The following is an 18067-nucleotide window of genomic DNA, read 5'->3' as shown; positions in this document are numbered from 1 at the left end:
GTCAAGCATTGGATGGACAGAAGCTTAATTTTTAAAACTTATAACATAGGGCGAATCGAAATATATAAACAGAATTCGAATGAACTCTAGGAAAGAGACAACAGGTAGGACCGGCCCTAGGAGTATTAATAAGAAGGCATAGCTATAAGAAGTATCACGGAAATAAACTTGGGATTTCGGGGACAAAAAGTAGGGGAGAATTTTTGAGGAGAGGATTTTCGAAGGTAGAAAGCTTCCCACCGAAATAAGCTTTTCCAACAAAAAGGCATACGTACGCCCTGATATAAAATGTTTCTTTTATCTGGATATGATAACCGCACCCCTGGCGCAACCATTGCCAGAGAGTAACTTGGAGTATTACATGGTTGGTAGATGGCGGGAGATCCCCCTAATCTTTGCATCTGTCTTTCTTACCCCTTCAAAACTTAGGCCTTCGCGATTGATGGACCCTGGTCGTCGACCCATGGCTAACCATGGAAAGTTGGTTCTATCGGTTTGTGTAGCTAACAGTGCAATCGATTGTACCTACTTCTACACAGTATTATTCAGGGTCAATTAAACGGTTGGTTGACGGTTGTGTCTCCTTTGATCTATCCTAAACCTGCTGCAGTTAGTCAGGACCAGGCACAGACCAACCGAAGCACGTATGACAGGTATCGCTGTATGTCCCCTCGTACTTTCCGGCCTGTTAGGTATGCAATGTTCTACATGTCCAGACCTGACGGATTGTTTGATTTTCATTATCTGACGGAAATTGCGTTTAGGAAGGGTCTGAAAACGTGTCCGTGGTTTGATCGCCAGTTCGGGATATGCTGTGCTTTCGACAGACGAGAAAGCTAGTTGTGGTGGAAAGTTCCAACCTTAATGCTGTTTGAGAATCGGTTTGTGCAATTGGCATGCAGGTGGGGTTGACCGAGACAGTTAAGCCTTTTTAAACTTTCCACCACGCATCCATAGTAAGTGACCAGTTGAGGGCGGTAAATATCAATTTCTAGAAATAGGAGGTTGGTGAGGTTTGGTTCTTCTTGCATCAAGCTGCTGGCTTCAAGCCTCAGTCCTAGCCTTTGGAGACCTATTTTCGAATTTCATTCTCGCCCTATGGCGACCTGAAATATACTTGAGGAGTGTCAGCGAAGAACGGTGGATTATTGTACTAGTATGGACTTACATACGATAATGGTGGCATGGCGGCTGGCATGGGTTAGCTAGGACTAAGTGGGGGCTAATTTTTAGCACCCTCCGAGATGGAGAAATAAAAAATAAAAAAATAAAAAAATAAAATAAAAAAATAAAAAAATGTCAGGGCGTGTGACGCGACACGAGACAATATCGCTACCGAAGATATTGCTTGGCTTGGTAAACGAGGAAGCAAGCTCGAGGCCTCAATCAATCTCAAATCCACTGTGCACAGCCCAAATACCTACATACTGCACTGCACTGCACTAGCCTCCACCAGTGAATGCCTATCGATGCTCCAAACGCCACCGTCAAAGTGGCTCGTACATCAGGTCATCCTGCAAACCTTATTTACCAGCAATTAGGTTATCAACTCTATCAGAAGTAGGCGGCAGCAGCAGCAGCAGCAGCAGCAGAGCATCCGTCGCCGCTATGGATGCTACTTCTCTGACGCAAAAGGTCCACTTCACACCCAAGTCAAATGGCGACGAGCCTTCTAGCGATTCCTCAACCACTCTCACCCCCGGGGCTCCTACATTAGATTCACAAAGTCGGTCAAGCTCCTACAACACCTCTAAGTCCAGTTCAAATAACAGTTCTCATCCATCAGAGCACGGCAGTCCTGTGATAATGGAGGACGAGGACGAGGACGCCATAGGCGAGATCATCAGAACACCGGCCGGTAGCGACATGACACCGTCGAGCCATAGTGCCTATTCAACTTGGTCTGGGGTTGCAAGACCTCGGGCTGGTAGCGATACAGCATATGTTCCATATGAGAACGGGAGGATGTCTCCGGACCCCACACAGTCGGGCACTGGCATATCGTCTCTTACTAGCAGTATGAATCGGTCAAGACCTTCGGCACCGACTAGAACGCCTTCGAATACATATGCACCGGTCCGACACCCTGTGAACCTGCTGGACTCGCGTTCATCTGGCCACCACGGTAGATCCGGTTCTGCTACTAGATCGCGGAGAGACCCCGTATCACAGTATCGCGCCGAAGAAAGAGCTTACGTTCAGCGATTACGGCAGGACCAGCAACCGGAATACTTCAATCCAAATGCTCTATTCTATGAGATACAATCGGAAGCGGACGATGAACCTTCGCCGTCAGAAGTTCCATATGATAGTGATATGTACGACGATGGGTCTATTTTTCAACGGGAAGAGGAGCTTGAATTCTCCGAGGAGGACCTAAAGAACCCGGCTAATCGAGAACGGTTGGAGTGGCATACTATGCTCGCGTCTGTTCTCACGGGAGATGTGGTTCGGCAGGAGAAGAAGCGATTAATTGGTGGCTCAGTAGAGAAGGAAGAAGAAACTTTGAAGCAGGAATTATGGCTAGGGTTGAGAGCAAAGACAACTGGTAGAGATTTGGTTTCACAGCGACAAGTAATAAATCAAGGCCGAGAGCAAGTCAGTGCCGTAATCGACCAAGTCACCGAATTTCAAGTCCAGGGCCGGGATGTCACGGAGAAGTCGCCTCGAGAACAAGTCCAGGATATCATCAGGAAGGTGGAAAAGTGCGAGATGCTGTTTCCGACACGGGCTGCAATGATAGCCGCGAAACCGAATGCGGCATCGCCTATGTTCGTTACCAGCTACGATGCATTGTGCGCGTGGAACAATATCACGGAGCTGATCAATACGGAGCTTACGATTCTCCAAAAATGGGTTGGTAACGACGATTTGGACTTCAACCGGCCGAACGAGACACCGAACAGCAGCGGCCTAGCTGATGAAACTACGTTTCTCGATCGACTACTACGAGAGGATGGTCTGAAATCTTTGACACAGAAGCAAAATATGCTGGTTGGCATAGGCGATGTCATCAACAAAGCTAAAAAGACTCTTATTGAGAACGCTGAAGCATTCCAGAAACGGCATCTGACGCTTTATATCGAGGAGCTTCTTTTAATCATCAACTTTCCTAGTCGCCTGATACAAGAAATTATTCGAGCCCGAGTTAAATACGCGCGGAAAATCAAAGAACCTACGGTAGTCATGGTGGATCAGTTCCTCAAGCAAGTCCATATCGCTCTTAAGCTAGCCGTGGAAACGAAACGGGAGTACGAGGAGATATCTCACCAGGAACCTGGCTGGGATTTGCCGAATTGCATGGATGAAAGTTTCAACTCTGCAGTTTTGGATGGCCTCAGGACATACTTCCGGTTTTTAAATTTCAAACTAGGTAGCAACAAGAATATCTTCAAGGAGGCAGAAATTCTGGAGTCGGAGTGGAGTTTCTGCAATTCGGTCGGCCAATGTGTAGAGGGTGGAGACGTCGAAGCAGCGGAACAGTTTAGCTCATTAACTAGCAAATTGCTTGCGAGATTAACGGGCTCCTATGAGAAAGAAATCCAGCAAAAATCCGAGGAGAACTCAGGCGAAATCAGCAAACGATATAAGGCATTGCTAGAATCAATCCAGCTTCGACACAGACAGTTATTACGTTTCACCCGTGTTCTAAGTCAAAGATTTGAGAACGCGACTGAATACCAGGTTACTGATGAATCATTCCCTGATTTGCTTACCGCCTTAACGGATAGTGGACATTTTCTGATCGAAACGACTATGGAACATGACGGTGTCTACCTGATTGCCGACCCCTCGCTCCGTGATAAACCCAAAGATATTCAATCTATCGTCCGTGCTTGCTTCCACGAAGTCGAGCTTCTACGGGATGAACACTCTTGTCCATATGTCTTAGTAATTTGTCCCCAACAGTCGTTCTTATGGCGCGGAGAATGCCTGAGCGTCGAAATCAAAGAGCCCTTTGCGGATATCAAGGCGGGAAGGCTCCGGCTTGTCGCTGACGGCTCAGAATTGAGACTCCGGAAGGCCCGTGATGTCTTTGCAAATCTCACAAAGCACAACCTGGACATTATTCTCGACCAACGAGCCAACCTGCCAAGAGTTCATTACGAGTTGATGAAAATCAAGAAAACAATATTTAGACTTTCGAATACCATTCTTGACAGCGTTGCCACGGTGAAGAGGCAACTGGCAAATCTTGCGTGCCAGGATATTGTCCAAGCTTTCTTCCCGTTTGCTACCGATGCCTCAAAGAGGTCTTTGGCTTTTATGGACCACACCAGGAAGGCTATGACCAACCAAAAGACAGTTCAGATCGCTATCGACTGGGTTGATTTTATCTGTGACGATTGTATATCTTATGATCGGAGGACCTTCAGATGGGCCGTCGCGGCTCTCGAGTTTGCGATGACCATGACGAGAGGACAGAACATCCTCGCGCTCAATGACACCGACTATACGAGGCTCAGGGTCAAGGTTGCCGGCTGTATGTCGCTTCTAATATCGCATTTCGATATCATGGGAGCAAGGTCAGCTGTTGCAGAACGTCAAAATGAAATTGCCAACCAGAAAATCCGGAAAATGAATGACAAAAGGACCGAGGGCGATGACGAAGAGTACGCTAGCCAAGTCAAGATCGAATGGCTGAAGCAACTTGAAACCATGGAGCAGGCCCGCGCCGCAAAAGATGGTGATCGCCAACCTTCTGGCCGTGTCCTTGACGATAGCAGCCAGACAGACCGCTCTCTTACGTATCTATCTAGCTCGCTTTCAAATGTTACTCTACGGTGGCAACAAGGAAATTATATCGGAGGTGGCAGTTTCGGCTCGGTATACGCTGCACTTAACTTGGATGGCGGATATCTCATGGCCGTGAAGGAAATCAGACTACAGGATCCTCAGCTCATACCTTCGATAGTTAGTGCCATCAAGGATGAGATGTCGGTCCTTGAAATGCTAGATCACCCCAACGTTGTCCAGTACTACGGCATCCAAGTCCATCGTGACAAGGTATATTTTTTCATGGAATACTGTCAAGGAGGATCCCTGGCGGCTTTGCTTGAGCATGGGCGGATCGAAGATGAGACTGTCATCATGATTTACGCTTTGCAAATGCTGGAAGGTCTTGCTTACTTGCATGCCAACAACATTGTGCATCGGGATATTAAGCCGGAAAGTATGTAGCCTCCGATAAAGTGACACTTTTTCTCAGGAGCACCGCTAACGAGTTGCTATAGATATTCTCTTAGATCAAAATGGCGTTATCAAGTTTGTTGACTTCGGTGCTGCTAAGGTCATCGCTAAGCAAGGCAAAACGAAGGTAGCAGCCACAAAACCTGGCATCAACAGCATGACTGGAACCCCGATGTACATGTCACCCGAAGGTATGTTGGTCTATTTTTTTTTATATAGAAATTCCAAAGGTTCAAACTTCTAACGAGAATTCTAAATATAGTCATCAAAGGCGAGAATAAAGGCAAGCATGGCAGCGTTGATATCTGGTCCTTAGGCTGCGTCGTCCTTGAGATGGCAACCGGAAGGCGCCCATGGGCCAATCTCGACAACGAATGGGCAGTTATGTGGAATATTGCGGCCGGTAATCCTCCACAGTTCCCTGCGAGCGATCAATTGAGCGAGCAAGGAATGGATTTCCTTCGGCTTTGTTTCGAGAGAGATCCGAGAAAAAGACCAACGGCCGCGGAGCTGTTACACAACCCCTGGGTGAGTTTTTCGAGACATATTCGTCCACAGGCTCCAATTCTAACCTGTTGTTTCTCATTTAGATTGCTGTTATCCGCAAACAAGTCATTCCAAACACACCCTCTAGCGAAACCTCAAACTCTTCGAGCAGCAGTAGATAATTATGGACATAATAGGTGGTATTTTTTTCATTTGGAAGCTTTATGTTGCATACAATTGTTGGCGTTTATTTACCAATAGTGAAATACGAATATCGGGACTATGGTCGTCAGCGTGTTAGTTAAACCTCTTTTTTTATTTTGTTTTCACGGGGTAAAAAGTCGGTGTGCTTTTATCATATACCATTCCCTCTCTTTCAGGGAATTTGGGTGATTTCGCAATTGTCTCGAATTTTCATCTTTTAAAATAATACAAATTAATCCGATGACACACAAGATGCTTCCTATCTGCAGCTTCGCTCCACCAAGCCGAGTGAGCAGGGGTCCACCTAAAGAATAATGCGGCTGCGGGATGCGGCACTACGCCCATTGGTTGGGGCTTTCCTGGTCCCAGACTTGTGGTTCGCTTAAAAGCGCAAAAGCTCTGCGTCGCAGCACACGAAAGAAATAAAGAGACCTACTTCTAATCCACCAGTATCTCCATGCCACCGAATTCAAAGTCTAAATCTCAAAATCTAGCTAGAAAAATCATATGACAATACTTCTCTACTCTCGTTCTATGCCTATCCAAAAAATGGAGCTAAAATGCCATAATATGGTGTCTTTCTGCTGCTCTCAAGATACCCACCTCTGGCGGCCCTCGACAACAGCTGTCAAGATTAACGCCTTAACAGGAAACCGGTACCACACCCCAAGTATTCTACTTCCAACCTTTCTTTCTCTCTCTCGCCAGGCTACCTGTTGGGGACCAATTGTTATAAACAACATATCATCAGCACACGTTTTCCCGCGTTCCCGACTTCGACCACTAACCCGGTGCATTTTTTTCGAACCATTTGCCACGGAATATAATTGATCGAGATAAACCCTTTTTGGTTTTTTTCTTACTCTCTTACTCCACGAGGGCTTCGAACGGGCCCGGTTACCACGAAACCCTTATCGATCGTCGCGAGGCCTTTTTCCTGATACCTCGACGGAACCACGGAGGCCTCGGGGCTCCTCTCATCACACAATCGGGCTTGGGAGTTTTGGATCCTGGATCCTTGTTTTTTTCCGGCGCGCGGGAATAGATATCATAGAGGGTATCGACCGTAATGCCGCCTCGAAAGTCAGACGCTACCAAGGCTGCCGCGGCGGCAGCAGTATCAGACCCAGCAAGTACCGATGACGACAAACCGAAGGGTCGAGGTAGAACCAACGTTGATGTGAGTCCTTTATCTTTTCATATATCCGTTTCACATCCTATCTTCTCTTCCCTTTCGTCCCGAGAACAGAGTAAAGAAATGGGGGGGAAATACATATTATTAGTTCCGGAGATTTTTCAAAAAGAAAAAAAAAAAAACAGATGCGCGGGTTCGAAATTTCAAATTACGTTGATATGTCTGCGTGTGTATGTGTCCACGACCTTTGCTGACCACCTTTTTACGAGGTCCCTCGAGACTACTAGGACAACACACTACCCAAAACTATCGTGACGAGGCTGGCGAAGGGTAATGTGCCTTCAAATACACAGATCCAGAAAGATGCTGTTACCGCGCTATCGAGGAGTGCTACGGTCTTTATCAATTACCTTGCCAGCATGTATGTGGTATATATACATCCCTATATACTTATATATCGATACATTGTTTTTTTAGCCACAGTGTTGGAAAGGCATCATGATCATGATGATTATATTAACACTGGTTTTCGACTACACAGGGCAAATGATATTACAAAGATGAAAGATAGGAAAACCATCATGCCAGATCATGTAATTGAGGCTATAGACCAGATTGAGTTCCCTGGGCTGAGGGAAAGGCTAGAGGGTGAACTCAGACGTATGTGTAAACTCTCTTATTTCACTTTAATTTTTTTTTCACTGAATGGCAAGGAGCGGGCTACTTTTTTATAATGCATTGCTGATAGTTCGAGGGATTGAAACAGAATTCAACAAGATTCAAGAAAATAAAAGGAAAAAAGCGAAGGAAAAGAAGCAGGGCGATACAACAGCGGATCCAATGTCTGAGGATGAATCTGCGAGGCCGTTGAAAAGACAACGGAAGTCGGTAGCAAATCAAAAAGAAGACGAGGACGATGGTGCTGTGACGGAAGGCAATATTCTCGAGGATGGCAGTCAGGACGAGGAAGAGGAGGAAGAAGAGGGTGGGGATGAAGAGGAAGCTGAGGAAGAGGGTGAGGAATCCGGCGAAGGGGGAGAAAGTGGTGACGAAGAACCACAGGACGGAATGGAAGATATAATTGAGGATATAGATTTAGACGAAATTGGGCAAGAAGATGATGAGGCTTTGGATTACGGGAGCGATAGTGATTGAAACCACTACAGCTCCTTTAATTACACGACCCCCCCTCCCCATGGAACTTGTTACCTTGTGGTGTCTTGAAACCTAAACGATAGACTGTATTTTAGCACCTTCTAGTTCAAAACCTTTCTTAGCATTTTAGAACCTGGGAACGGACTACTGGGACTAGTTGATGGGACTAGTTGATGGATTGTATCCATTTATTCATTCAGTCTCGGAAACATTTATCCTCTTCTAATTCATTGAACAATTTCACAATGGGACCGTAAAGGACGTCATAAGGCCAATCCTAACTTCGGCTAGCTAGTATACAGTTGCCCAGAACAAGCACCCTGACAGGGTAGGTATGTCAGATATCCTCCGATGGGCTTTCCCCACAGTTTCAGATCGGCTTCCTCTCCTCCCTCATCCCCATAATATGGGGGTGTCTTATACATGGGGAAAAAACAGCCTTTTGGGAAATTCGCAACGTTTTCATCACACTGTATTGGATTTCATCACTTTCTAAAGAATCTAGATACAGGCTGCTAATTTTTGGTTTTAATAAGCAAGCGTATGAATTGAGGCTATGGTAGTCGTGGCGTGTGATGAATAGGAGGATTCTTTTCGACGACGGATTTTGGTTCGGATTTTGAAACGGAGTGGTATAATGAAGAAGAAGGCTTATGGAGAAACAGAAACCACCGTCGTCGGGAAGGCCGGGGACATCTGTAGTTGGGAAGAAGTCGTATGAATTCGTGAGACAGCAAAAGGAGGATGCAGCGGGGGGTAAGAACAGTTGAATCCCATGGTTGTGAAATTATACACAAATAAAAAAGAGAAGAAAGAGGTCCGGTGAATAAAGAGGATGGATTATAAAAGAGAAGCAGTTGACGACGGAAAAAGCGTGTATAGAAAAAACACCCCCGTATCAAAACTTTTCAAAGTTTAATACAGAAATTAACGGACTCCGAGAAAAATGCAAAAAGGAATTTAGGCCTATAAAGAAAACCCCGGGTTAGTATATTCGAGGTCAATTCAAAGTCGCTAGTCTCGCAAGGCGGGACAGCATATTGGAGTAGTTGAGCCGTACCCTAATGGCATATATTCTCTGAGGGAAGTGAGTTTCCTTCTTCTTCTGCTTCTCAGTCTTTAACGAAGACTCGTGCTGGGTAAGGCGTCTTCGGATGGCCCTGGTCTGCTTTGGTCGAAGGTCCAATGGGACGTACTTCTTCTTTTCGTAGAAAAGGCGGAGTTGATGTCTCTGGGTAGCATTGACAACGGTCATAACACGGGCGATCGACTTGCGAACATCGTGGCTATTATCCAGAGATAAAGAGTCAGCATCCTGGCTCAATATAGTAGCTGCAACCTCCCATTCCATATATCCAAAATATCCCCTCTTATCCCCCTCTTTGAAGAGCTTTGGAACCGTTCCCTTTGCATTAAGGAGAGACTGAAGCTGCTTCGAGTCCATATTTCCATTTTTTCCAACCACATCTTGACAAGCCTTCGGATATCCTCCAAAAAAAAAAACCACCAATCATTGAATCGGATTTGTACACATACATCTTAGTGAGCTTCGAGCTGGCACCACCGGCAATCTTTTGGACTTTGAGGGCGGCAAGCTCAGTCTTCAGCTCCTCGAGCTGCTTGGCCAAGTCGGCCTTGGACTTGCTCCAGAGTTGGGCGGTCTTGACACCAGGCTATATTATCACCACAAAAATCAATCCGTCAGCCGTCTCTGTTCCATCCTTTTAAACGTAAAACCGACAGCATTATCGAAGAGATAGTATCGTACCATTTTGTCGGATTTGAAGGGAGGTCGTAGAGGGTATGGGAGGTCGGAGATGGTCGAAAGGGCTGGTGTCGTGTGTCGTCGACGAATTCGATAATCGATCAAAAAGTGGGAATATTGAGGTTTAGTTTTGAAGATTCTGTAACCTTTTTTTCGATTGGCGGCACGAGCCTTGTTTGCCGTCGTGAAAACTGCCTTTTTCGGAATCAGCCTTAGGGCTTGACCTAACAAAGCCAACGGATATAAGATCACGTGAAAACATTCAGACGTCAGGTCAACACATCAACACAGCGACGACGCGGTTGTCATCCCCTGTTTCAAGAGCCCGGGATCCGCCGCCTAACAAAGTAGTATATCATCCCATCGTCCCCTCGTCTACGCACGTGGTCCGACCTGTCTTGTTTCCGGCTCCGGGTTTATTACGTACTCTCCGACTCTCATTCGTCGGCATACAAATTCTCAGATCCTGAGCTAGATTCGCAAGATCCAAACATCATCATTGTCATTTATCCTTTGGGCGCGGTAGTACGTCCCTAAGTTTGCGACATCTCTTAAGCTATGGCGACAACCACCGGATGGGCACAGCTGCGGCAGCAGGCTAGGTCGCTAGAAACCCAAGTATTTTAATTCCGACTTACCTACATGTTTGCTTCGGAATCCGGCCAGTTGTGCTAACCCCTCCTGTCTAGACAGACAACCTCTTTCAAACATATTCATCCTTTACCTCCAACCCGTCAAAGAAACCGTCTGAAGACGAAATACGGATAGAAGCTCAGTTACAAGACCTCCTTACAAGGGTAATATACCTTTCTTGCACCCTTTCAATGTCTCTGGACTTCGAATACTAACTTAGTCTCTAGCGAGATGCTGTTGTAGCTTCCCTCTCCCGAACTCTCGACTCGGATTCAGCTGCCGGTTCATCCGCTACCAAACTCCAAAATGTTCTTCGACACAAAGAAATTCTTTCAGACCATCGTAAAGAATACCAACGTCTAAAAACCGCAATTACACAGGCTCGTAATCATACAAACCTTCTCAGCTCTGTGCGCGACGACATCAACCAATACCGAACATCTACAAATGTAACAAATGAGGCAGAGTACCGCCTTGAGGAGCGCGATGCAATCGAACGTTCGCATGGAATGGCGGATACTGTTCTTGCTACAGCCTATGCCGTCAACCAGGAATTCGGACAACAACATTTGCAATTAGCCAGTATAAACCGAAGAATCAAGGGAGCTGCTATGCAAATTCCCGGAATCAATACATTGATTGGAAAGATCAATACAAGAAAGAAGAGAGACAGTGTCATTCTGGCTTGTTTGATCTCGCTTTGCTTTTTAATGCTGCTCTGGATTCGGTAATTGAGGTAGCGAGGGCGTACTTGGGCTGTAAAAAAAAAAGGATGGTAGGGTATAATAAATCATGGGTGTGATATTTACTCATAGTCTCCGGTGGTTCTCGAACGATAGTTTTCTTTTCGGGTTCTTTGTCCTATATTAAAATTTCGCTGTTTTGCCCTTCTGCCTGATTTTGTTGAAGCTTGGTTTTGGTCTCTTTCATATATCGCAAAATGCCGGCGTTGGGACAGGGATTGCTAATTGAAGATATCAGACTCTATCTCTGTTCGTGATTTATTAATAACATTCGTCTTAATACATCCAATTCAGTTTATTTGCATATTTCAGTGCCATTGAAAGAAATATAAAGCGTATGTATGTACATGTCTCTCTTCGTCTCGCGGTCGTACTAGGCATTATGTAGTAAATAGTTTTTGTATAGGTATTGTCTTGTGTAAAAGGTCATTTCTTGTAACTCCGGCCCAATATGCAGAGTTTGAATCGTGGAAAACGCTATGCAAAAGTGTAAATCATTTATAACATGCATGGTGGTGCAGGCTGGTGTGATGCTGAACTGGTAAAAAAAACCCCCCCAATAGAAAAGGAGGGAAACAAAGTACAGACCCTTGACGTTATGAAATTTTCTAGGTAAAGTGGAGGGAAGAAAGTGGTTAACGTAGTGGCTGTCAGCCGGAAGGGAATCTAGTAATCATTCCAGCCAAGCGCCTTGTAAATATCTGCATCGTCGTTTCCAAAGTCCTCTTCTATATTTCGAGCAACGAGGCGGCGGTTGACCGGGGTCCCAGGTTTTGGTTTTTGTAATGGAGATGAAGTGATAACATCCCCTTCATCGATTTGGAGTAAAGAAGATCGCAGCTTGCTTGAGATACTAGGTTTTGTAGGCGTGTCTGTAACGGAGCTCGTGATTGAGTTCATGAACCCTTTAGCGAGAAATGTATCTGTAGAAGTTCTAAATGGGTTGCTTGGGGTACTAGAAATGAAGGCATTTGGCTTGCTGCTGGTTCCTGGGTTGAGGCTCTCCATAAATGTCCTCTTGGGACGCATGGGCGTAGCGGAGATGCATAGTGGTGAAGATTGAAGAAGGTTTAGTCGCTGGGCATCATGCTGGTGGAGGGCAGTTCTAGCATGAGCATCCGCTCGGGGGGCCTTGGATGGCGTGGCCTGAACCTCATCACGCTCATTTTTTCTAGAATCTTTGATTGAAGACTGCGGGACAATCTGACTCGAGGGTGGAATATGATCTTCCTCTTCTGCGATTGCCGTCGGGACATCGGGTTTTCTTTCTAGAAGTTTAAGGGTTCTATTGTTTTTCCTTGGAGTAGCGGCAACCTGGACGGTATTAGTAGCAACCGGGATCCGAATTGTTTTCTTTGGTTTTCTTCCCGTAATTTTCATTCGTTGTGCACTTGCGGAAACCATCTCTTCGGCAACTGCTAACCTGTTTGGCTTCGCGATATTCTTTATGGCGTCCTTGAGCTGGGATTCGTCGCCGCATTCAGTCTTACGTCTCTTTGTCCGTGGAGCCATATCTACAACCCTCCTTTCGGCCGTTTTCTTTGTATTGGTGATCCCGCCTCTGAAAGATGTTTTCATAGCCTCCTTGTCTTGTGACACTTGTGCAGCAAAATCGAAAGTGAGATCTTGGGTTTCTCCGTGCAGCGAGGCTGAGAAAGATGACTCCGCTCGTTCAAGCTGATGCCGTCCGGCGGGCGCGGTCAAGGATCGCGATAGCGTAGGTCGGCTGCCATAAGCGGACTTCAAAAACAAAGAGTCTTCTGTGGTATCCGGCATTGCATCCTGCGATCCAATCTGGCTGATATCCAGCTGCGTCTCTTCACCTTCTATTACTAGATCATGGTCTTTCCTAGTTTGCTTGATCTTTCCGGTACACTTGCATCGGATATCTTCGCAGATATTTGGGAGTCGAGATGAATAGCTGGAACACCGAGTTAGCCTAGGGCATACAGTAGGTGAGGATTGATGCTACTGACTATGCAATAACAATTTCAATGCAAAAATGCCTGAGACGATCTTTTGCATCTTTTGGCTTTGGCTGGGAGCTCTTGGGTTCCTCGCCTGTGCCGATCGAATGCCAAATGCAAAGCCTATCAACGAGAAGGTCTAGAAGAACCAAAAGGTCCATTTTCTTCTTCCTCTTCTTCTTTTCTCCGTCGTCTCCTTGTCCGGCCTTTTCCCTTCGCCTTCTCCTTCGGTCAGCCGCTTTTTTTAACTTTTCATACTCTTTCGTCTTCTCATCAGAAAGACCCTCTTTAATGGCCAGAATTTCGAGAATCACAATGACTTGCAATTCAGTTCTAATTATATTATTAGCAGGGATATGCAGAGGAGAGGGTTATGGTACTTACTCTCGAGATCTGAGCTCCGTGGTGCACTTTTGTAAATGAATTTCCTCTTGGCCAAGAGAACGGATCGGGCCGTCATCATCAGATAGGGATTTTAACCACTTAAGCACGTATTTGATCTCGTTATCTCTAAGACAGTTGGGTGGAACAATTGCAGATTCAAGTTGGTCATTAGTCATCTGATCGGCCATGCCGCTTTGAGCACGTCTTGCATTCGAGACATCGCGAATACCAGCACGGTATTTATCGTCGCATTCTTCGACCGACATCACCATGTTCTCCAAGCAAAGAAGAAGGTCAAGGCGCGAGACCGGTGATTCACCATTGGTCGGAAAAAGGACACGGGCCCGCGATAGGGAAGTTTTCGGGAAGTATTGAAGGGAACTCTACATTGAAGGATTAGCCAGCATCATGAAAGACACTGCACAGAAGTGGCCCACCTTTGAGGTATAGAGTAGGGAGTAGTACTGCTGTCTAAGCCGAGCTAGCCCGAACTCGGGCACCGAGTCTGTGTCACTAGGGGGGGCAGGGCCTGATGGAAGAGGGGAAATCTTTGGCTTCAAGGCTGGCTTGTTCTTAGCAATACTAAGCATATATGTCAGCGTCAAATATTCCATTCGAGAAGCCCCGAGTATGACGTACGCTAGCGACTTGGTGGCCGTCAAGAGCTTATCCAGGTTCAGTTGTCTAGATCCTGGAGTTACATGAACTCCCTGTAGAGCATTTACAAGAATGCCCTGGTCCATACTTCCATCCTCCCACCACTCCTCAGGTTCCGATTGAGCGCCCTCATCATCTAATTCAGCGGGTTTCCACCATTTCCCAATTTCTTTCTTGAGGTGGGCTGCCATAGTTTTGACAGGCCCCATATTAACATGATTGGACAGACGAAACAGAGTGTAGAGCCCGCTTCTAGGGTGACCAACTCTCTGTATTGCTGCTAGCTGGCGGGTATTATCGTATTTTGCGATCAGAATAACGTTCTCGGCGTTAAGAGAAGGTATGTCAGCATTGAACAACCTTGAATTGGTTTTGGAATTAGCCCAATCAAGACCGATACTATCGCGTGGGAGTATTTCGAGCGGTTTGATATGAACATTCTCCCCAAAGTCTGACTCCGCCTATGAGATTGTATTAGCACATTGGCGGCCTGGGTCTTAGGAAGGGTCATACCTCAATTGTAAATGGTGGCGGTAGGTGAACTGTTATCCCATCGTCCGCTCTTCGCCGTTTTCGCAGAGATAAAGCGGAGCCAACAGGGCCCTTCTTAAGGTGCCTTGGAGTAGAGAAAGTCACTGCATCGAGGAGGGGCGTATTGTTCTTTGGAGGGCCATCCATCGATAGCGATTGCAGTCGCAACAAGGCCGAAACGACCCTGAAAGTATTTTCAGCGGTAGAGGTTGATAGCTTAGGGTCGCTCAAATTAAGAGACTAAGATGCCAGTATCAATGATAGTGCGAATGAATTGGATGGTAGTGTAGCTGCTCGTGATAAGGCGAAGATGAGGTGACGTTGATGTTGAGGTTGATGTGAATGTTGCTTGTGAGGTTGTTGCAGGGGAGGTCAGGTCATGGAGGGGCACAACAACGCGTGGTTCCTGTAGGTACCTAAGAACGTTGAAGCTTCTTGTGCGACACAACGCGTTGTGATTCCCCTGCATCTACATTCCAATCGGGAAATCATGCATGTTGATTATGTCTTGAAAGGGAAACATTGTCGCTGGCAAACATCCCTAGAACCTCCTACAACACACACTCTGTACTATGTATAGCACTCTGGAGGCATCCATTTTTCGCTGGTATATTTCTACAAGCTACTTGAATTGTAACCTTCCGCGGTAACTTACATGTATATTCCTTCCTTTTCATGCTGCGACCAAACATCCCAAGCATATCACAAAAATACGCAAGCTTTAACCACGGTGGAAATGTCTTCACCGCATCAAGGCAGTCTCACGCCATCGACGAATCCAGGCGGTTCGAGTTCTGACCCCTGCGGCTGGCCCAAGATCATTGGCCAGTACATGTACAGCGTACCGACTGTTTATGGTGCCCGAGTGGCTCGCTTCCAGAAGACGAGGAAGAATTTAACGCCTGTGGGTCACATGCAGACATGTTTGGATGGTGCACAGCCCAGCTGCAGTATCAAAGCCAAGTTCGGATTTCGCGAAAGATGTCGACTCGGTTCCCCTGAAAGCCCTGGTCAATTATTCAACGGGAAGAGTATCACAGCAGGTTGAGTTTCAGGAAATGTGATAGCGACCCAGGCCTGTGCATGCACAAGCTCATCACGGTACATGCATGGAATACGACGAACAAGGGCAGTTGAGAGGGTTCGTGGCTGCGGCAGGCGCTCATTCGGGGCACAGACCAGTTTTGTCACCGACGGAACCGCGCAGTCCCTCTGCAGCTCGTAGTTCCATCTCTGCCGACCAAATTACGTGCATCAATCATCCGGAGCGCTAGTTGCCCATCGGTCCACTCATAACATCGTCGATATTTAAGTATTTAGCTTATATTAATGCGCCATAAACATGTCGATGAGACAAAGCAAAGAGTTCGTCATGTCTGAGCTCGGGAGAGTTCGCCACCGAAAATCGCAGCTTCATCGGTAATTCTCCAGACCCAACGAGAAAGTCCTGCGAGCTGACCTTGTCCCTGATGCTGGTCACAGATGCTTGGTGATTCGTCAGTTTGAGGTAAGACCTCGAGGTCCAGGGTGTGTGCACCCTGCCAATCTTTGGAGCTTTCTCATTAGCGGTCTTACCCGCCAATCAAATATCCCCCTTTTTCTTCGGTATGCTTTGACATTCCCCCACAGAATAGTCTGCTCCACAGCACTAGTACGCTACCGTATGTACCCACCACGATGCCCAAGCCTTGTGCTCATTTCTTGACCTGCTCAACATTCCCTCTGCAGCTGGACAGATTGAGCAGGTAATCCCATCTGGATATCGGGAGCTATCCATTCAAACTGTTTCGTTTCGTTCTTTTTTCCCTCCCATCCGGTGTTAAAGTTTCCCAAAAGGTCTCTGTTCCCTATCAACTTACATTGACCATTTCGTTTCTCTTCCTTCTCTTCGCAATTGCAGACATCAGATAACCTGACTCCTGACCATCGACTTCTCGTTTAATTTTAATACGATTTTCATTTGTCCATTTTTATTTTCGCTTCAACTCAACGGAGCAGGTCTTGATATACGTGCTGGATATTAGTTTGCTTGGTTTAGGCTCTTTTACTGCCTGTTCGGTATACGAACTAATAGAAACTTTGATTGGGTGGCAGGCATCCACGCCAATATCCGGACTTCTAAACAAGGGCTTCCTCTGTTGAACCCTCTCCTCTTTAACAGACTCCAAAGAAAAAAGTCGAGTTTCTATCATCTATTAGCATCATTGTCGTCGTTTTAAGTTCGGCCTATCCTTTGATAATTGCCTCTTATCAGTTTATTGGTTGGCTTGGACAACCACCCCTGGGTCACGCTCGCGCCGCTGTCACATTTGAGACTGGGAGGGTCCACATCCATCCCATCTTCATCACCACCCGTATCTTTGTTTGGGGGTTGTTTAATTTCCCAGAGGATTGTGAGTGAGAGTGTGTGAGCGATACGGTAAATTGAGACGAACTCCTTTTCAACCCAATCCGAACGAGCCATCGCCTCTCTACTTTCGATTGCCCGGCTTTGGCACACTATCACCTCCAGTCATCCCACACTCTCAGATGCCAGTGTTGGTGTAAAGGCGTGGTGGGCGCCTAAACATCATTCGAATTGCAGCCTCTAGCGCTTTGCGCCTTGTCGGCCGTTTCGAGGAAGAGGGCAAATCGATTGAGTCTTCCAATTTCAGTAACAAGTTCAGGAGCAACCGGAACACCTTCATCTCATTGTTATCAGTATCAAAAGAGACATTCCACCTCGGCAATCATGGAAAGCCCTCTGAGAAGATCGATTATTGATACTTCACTGTTCCCTCAACCCCCATCCAGGAACCGTCCTGCGATTGCTTCTTTTGGTTCTCCTGCTCCCGGTGCTGCTTCTGGCTATCGCACACCGACTCAATCTTTCTTTCGTCAATCCACCTCCTCTACCTCTTCCTCTGCCCCATACAGCCCACCCCGTCATTCCAAAGAGCGTTCATTCTCAACGGCCACAGGCCATTCTAAGACTTCATCGTCAGACTCTCGTTCACATTTGACGTCCCTTTCTTCTCGTTCTTCCCTTTATTCTGAAGATAACGACTTTGATTCCATTGATTCTAAAATCAAATCACCATTGACCATTGCAACGAGTATTACGAGTTCTGCCGAAAGCCCAGTTGATCCTTATTTCAAGATCCACCATCATTCAGCTCCTCCAAAATCGCCTGTTCTCGAGCTCTTCCGTAGCCAGTTGGCCGATAAGTGAGTTTAT

The 18067-nt window shown here is 46.4% G+C and overlaps 7 protein-coding genes across 7 annotated transcripts; 5 read left to right on the top strand and 2 right to left on the bottom strand.

Annotated features, from left to right (window-relative positions):
• Nucleotides 1–1608: 1608 nt before the first annotated feature.
• AOL_s00006g209 (uncharacterized protein) lies at nucleotides 1609–5858 on the top strand (the record flags this gene model as incomplete). Its single annotated transcript, XM_011119518.1, has 4 exons — nucleotides 1609–5173; nucleotides 5235–5381; nucleotides 5453–5718; nucleotides 5781–5858. The coding sequence occupies 4 exons, from the start codon at nucleotides 1609–1611 to the stop codon at nucleotides 5856–5858; spliced, it is 4056 nt and encodes a 1351-aa protein (XP_011117820.1).
• Nucleotides 5859–6949: 1091 nt separating this feature from the next.
• Nucleotides 6950–8170, top strand: AOL_s00006g208 (uncharacterized protein; the record flags this gene model as incomplete). Its single annotated transcript, XM_011119517.1, has 4 exons — nucleotides 6950–7060; nucleotides 7303–7436; nucleotides 7557–7675; nucleotides 7764–8170. 4 exons carry the CDS (start codon nucleotides 6950–6952, stop codon nucleotides 8168–8170), a joined length of 771 nt encoding a protein of 256 aa, XP_011117819.1.
• Nucleotides 8171–9170: 1000 nt separating this feature from the next.
• Nucleotides 9171–9941, bottom strand: AOL_s00006g207 (uncharacterized protein; the record flags this gene model as incomplete). Its single annotated transcript, XM_011119516.1, has 3 exons — nucleotides 9171–9456; nucleotides 9707–9843; nucleotides 9939–9941. The coding sequence occupies 3 exons, from the start codon at nucleotides 9939–9941 to the stop codon at nucleotides 9171–9173; spliced, it is 426 nt and encodes a 141-aa protein (XP_011117818.1).
• A 552-nt stretch (nucleotides 9942–10493) lies between these two features.
• AOL_s00006g206 (uncharacterized protein) lies at nucleotides 10494–11299 on the top strand (the record flags this gene model as incomplete). Its single annotated transcript, XM_011119515.1, has 3 exons — nucleotides 10494–10553; nucleotides 10625–10732; nucleotides 10796–11299. 3 exons carry the CDS (start codon nucleotides 10494–10496, stop codon nucleotides 11297–11299), a joined length of 672 nt encoding a protein of 223 aa, XP_011117817.1.
• Nucleotides 11300–11977: 678 nt separating this feature from the next.
• On the bottom strand, nucleotides 11978–14997 carry AOL_s00006g205 (uncharacterized protein; the record flags this gene model as incomplete). The annotated part of the gene is made up of 6 exons (XM_011119514.1): nucleotides 11978–13232; nucleotides 13288–13611; nucleotides 13663–14045; nucleotides 14100–14244; nucleotides 14302–14780; nucleotides 14833–14997. The coding sequence occupies 6 exons, from the start codon at nucleotides 14995–14997 to the stop codon at nucleotides 11978–11980; spliced, it is 2751 nt and encodes a 916-aa protein (XP_011117816.1).
• A 589-nt stretch (nucleotides 14998–15586) lies between these two features.
• On the top strand, nucleotides 15587–15898 carry AOL_s00006g204 (uncharacterized protein; the record flags this gene model as incomplete). Its single annotated transcript, XM_011119513.1, has 1 exon — nucleotides 15587–15898. The coding sequence occupies one exon, from the start codon at nucleotides 15587–15589 to the stop codon at nucleotides 15896–15898; it is 312 nt and encodes a 103-aa protein (XP_011117815.1).
• A 1683-nt stretch (nucleotides 15899–17581) lies between these two features.
• Nucleotides 17582–18061, top strand: AOL_s00006g203 (uncharacterized protein; the record flags this gene model as incomplete). Its single annotated transcript, XM_011119512.1, has 1 exon — nucleotides 17582–18061. The coding sequence occupies one exon, from the start codon at nucleotides 17582–17584 to the stop codon at nucleotides 18059–18061; it is 480 nt and encodes a 159-aa protein (XP_011117814.1).
• Nucleotides 18062–18067: the final 6 nt, after the last annotated feature.

The sequence above is a fragment of the Orbilia oligospora genome (assembly GCF_000225545.1).
Source record: "Orbilia oligospora ATCC 24927 unplaced genomic scaffold scaffold00006, whole genome shotgun sequence".
In the NCBI taxonomy this organism is placed as follows: Eukaryota; Fungi; Ascomycota; class Orbiliomycetes; order Orbiliales; family Orbiliaceae; genus Orbilia; species Orbilia oligospora.
Note: the sequence above shows the minus strand (reverse complement) of the source record. Positions and strands in the feature narration are given on the sequence as shown.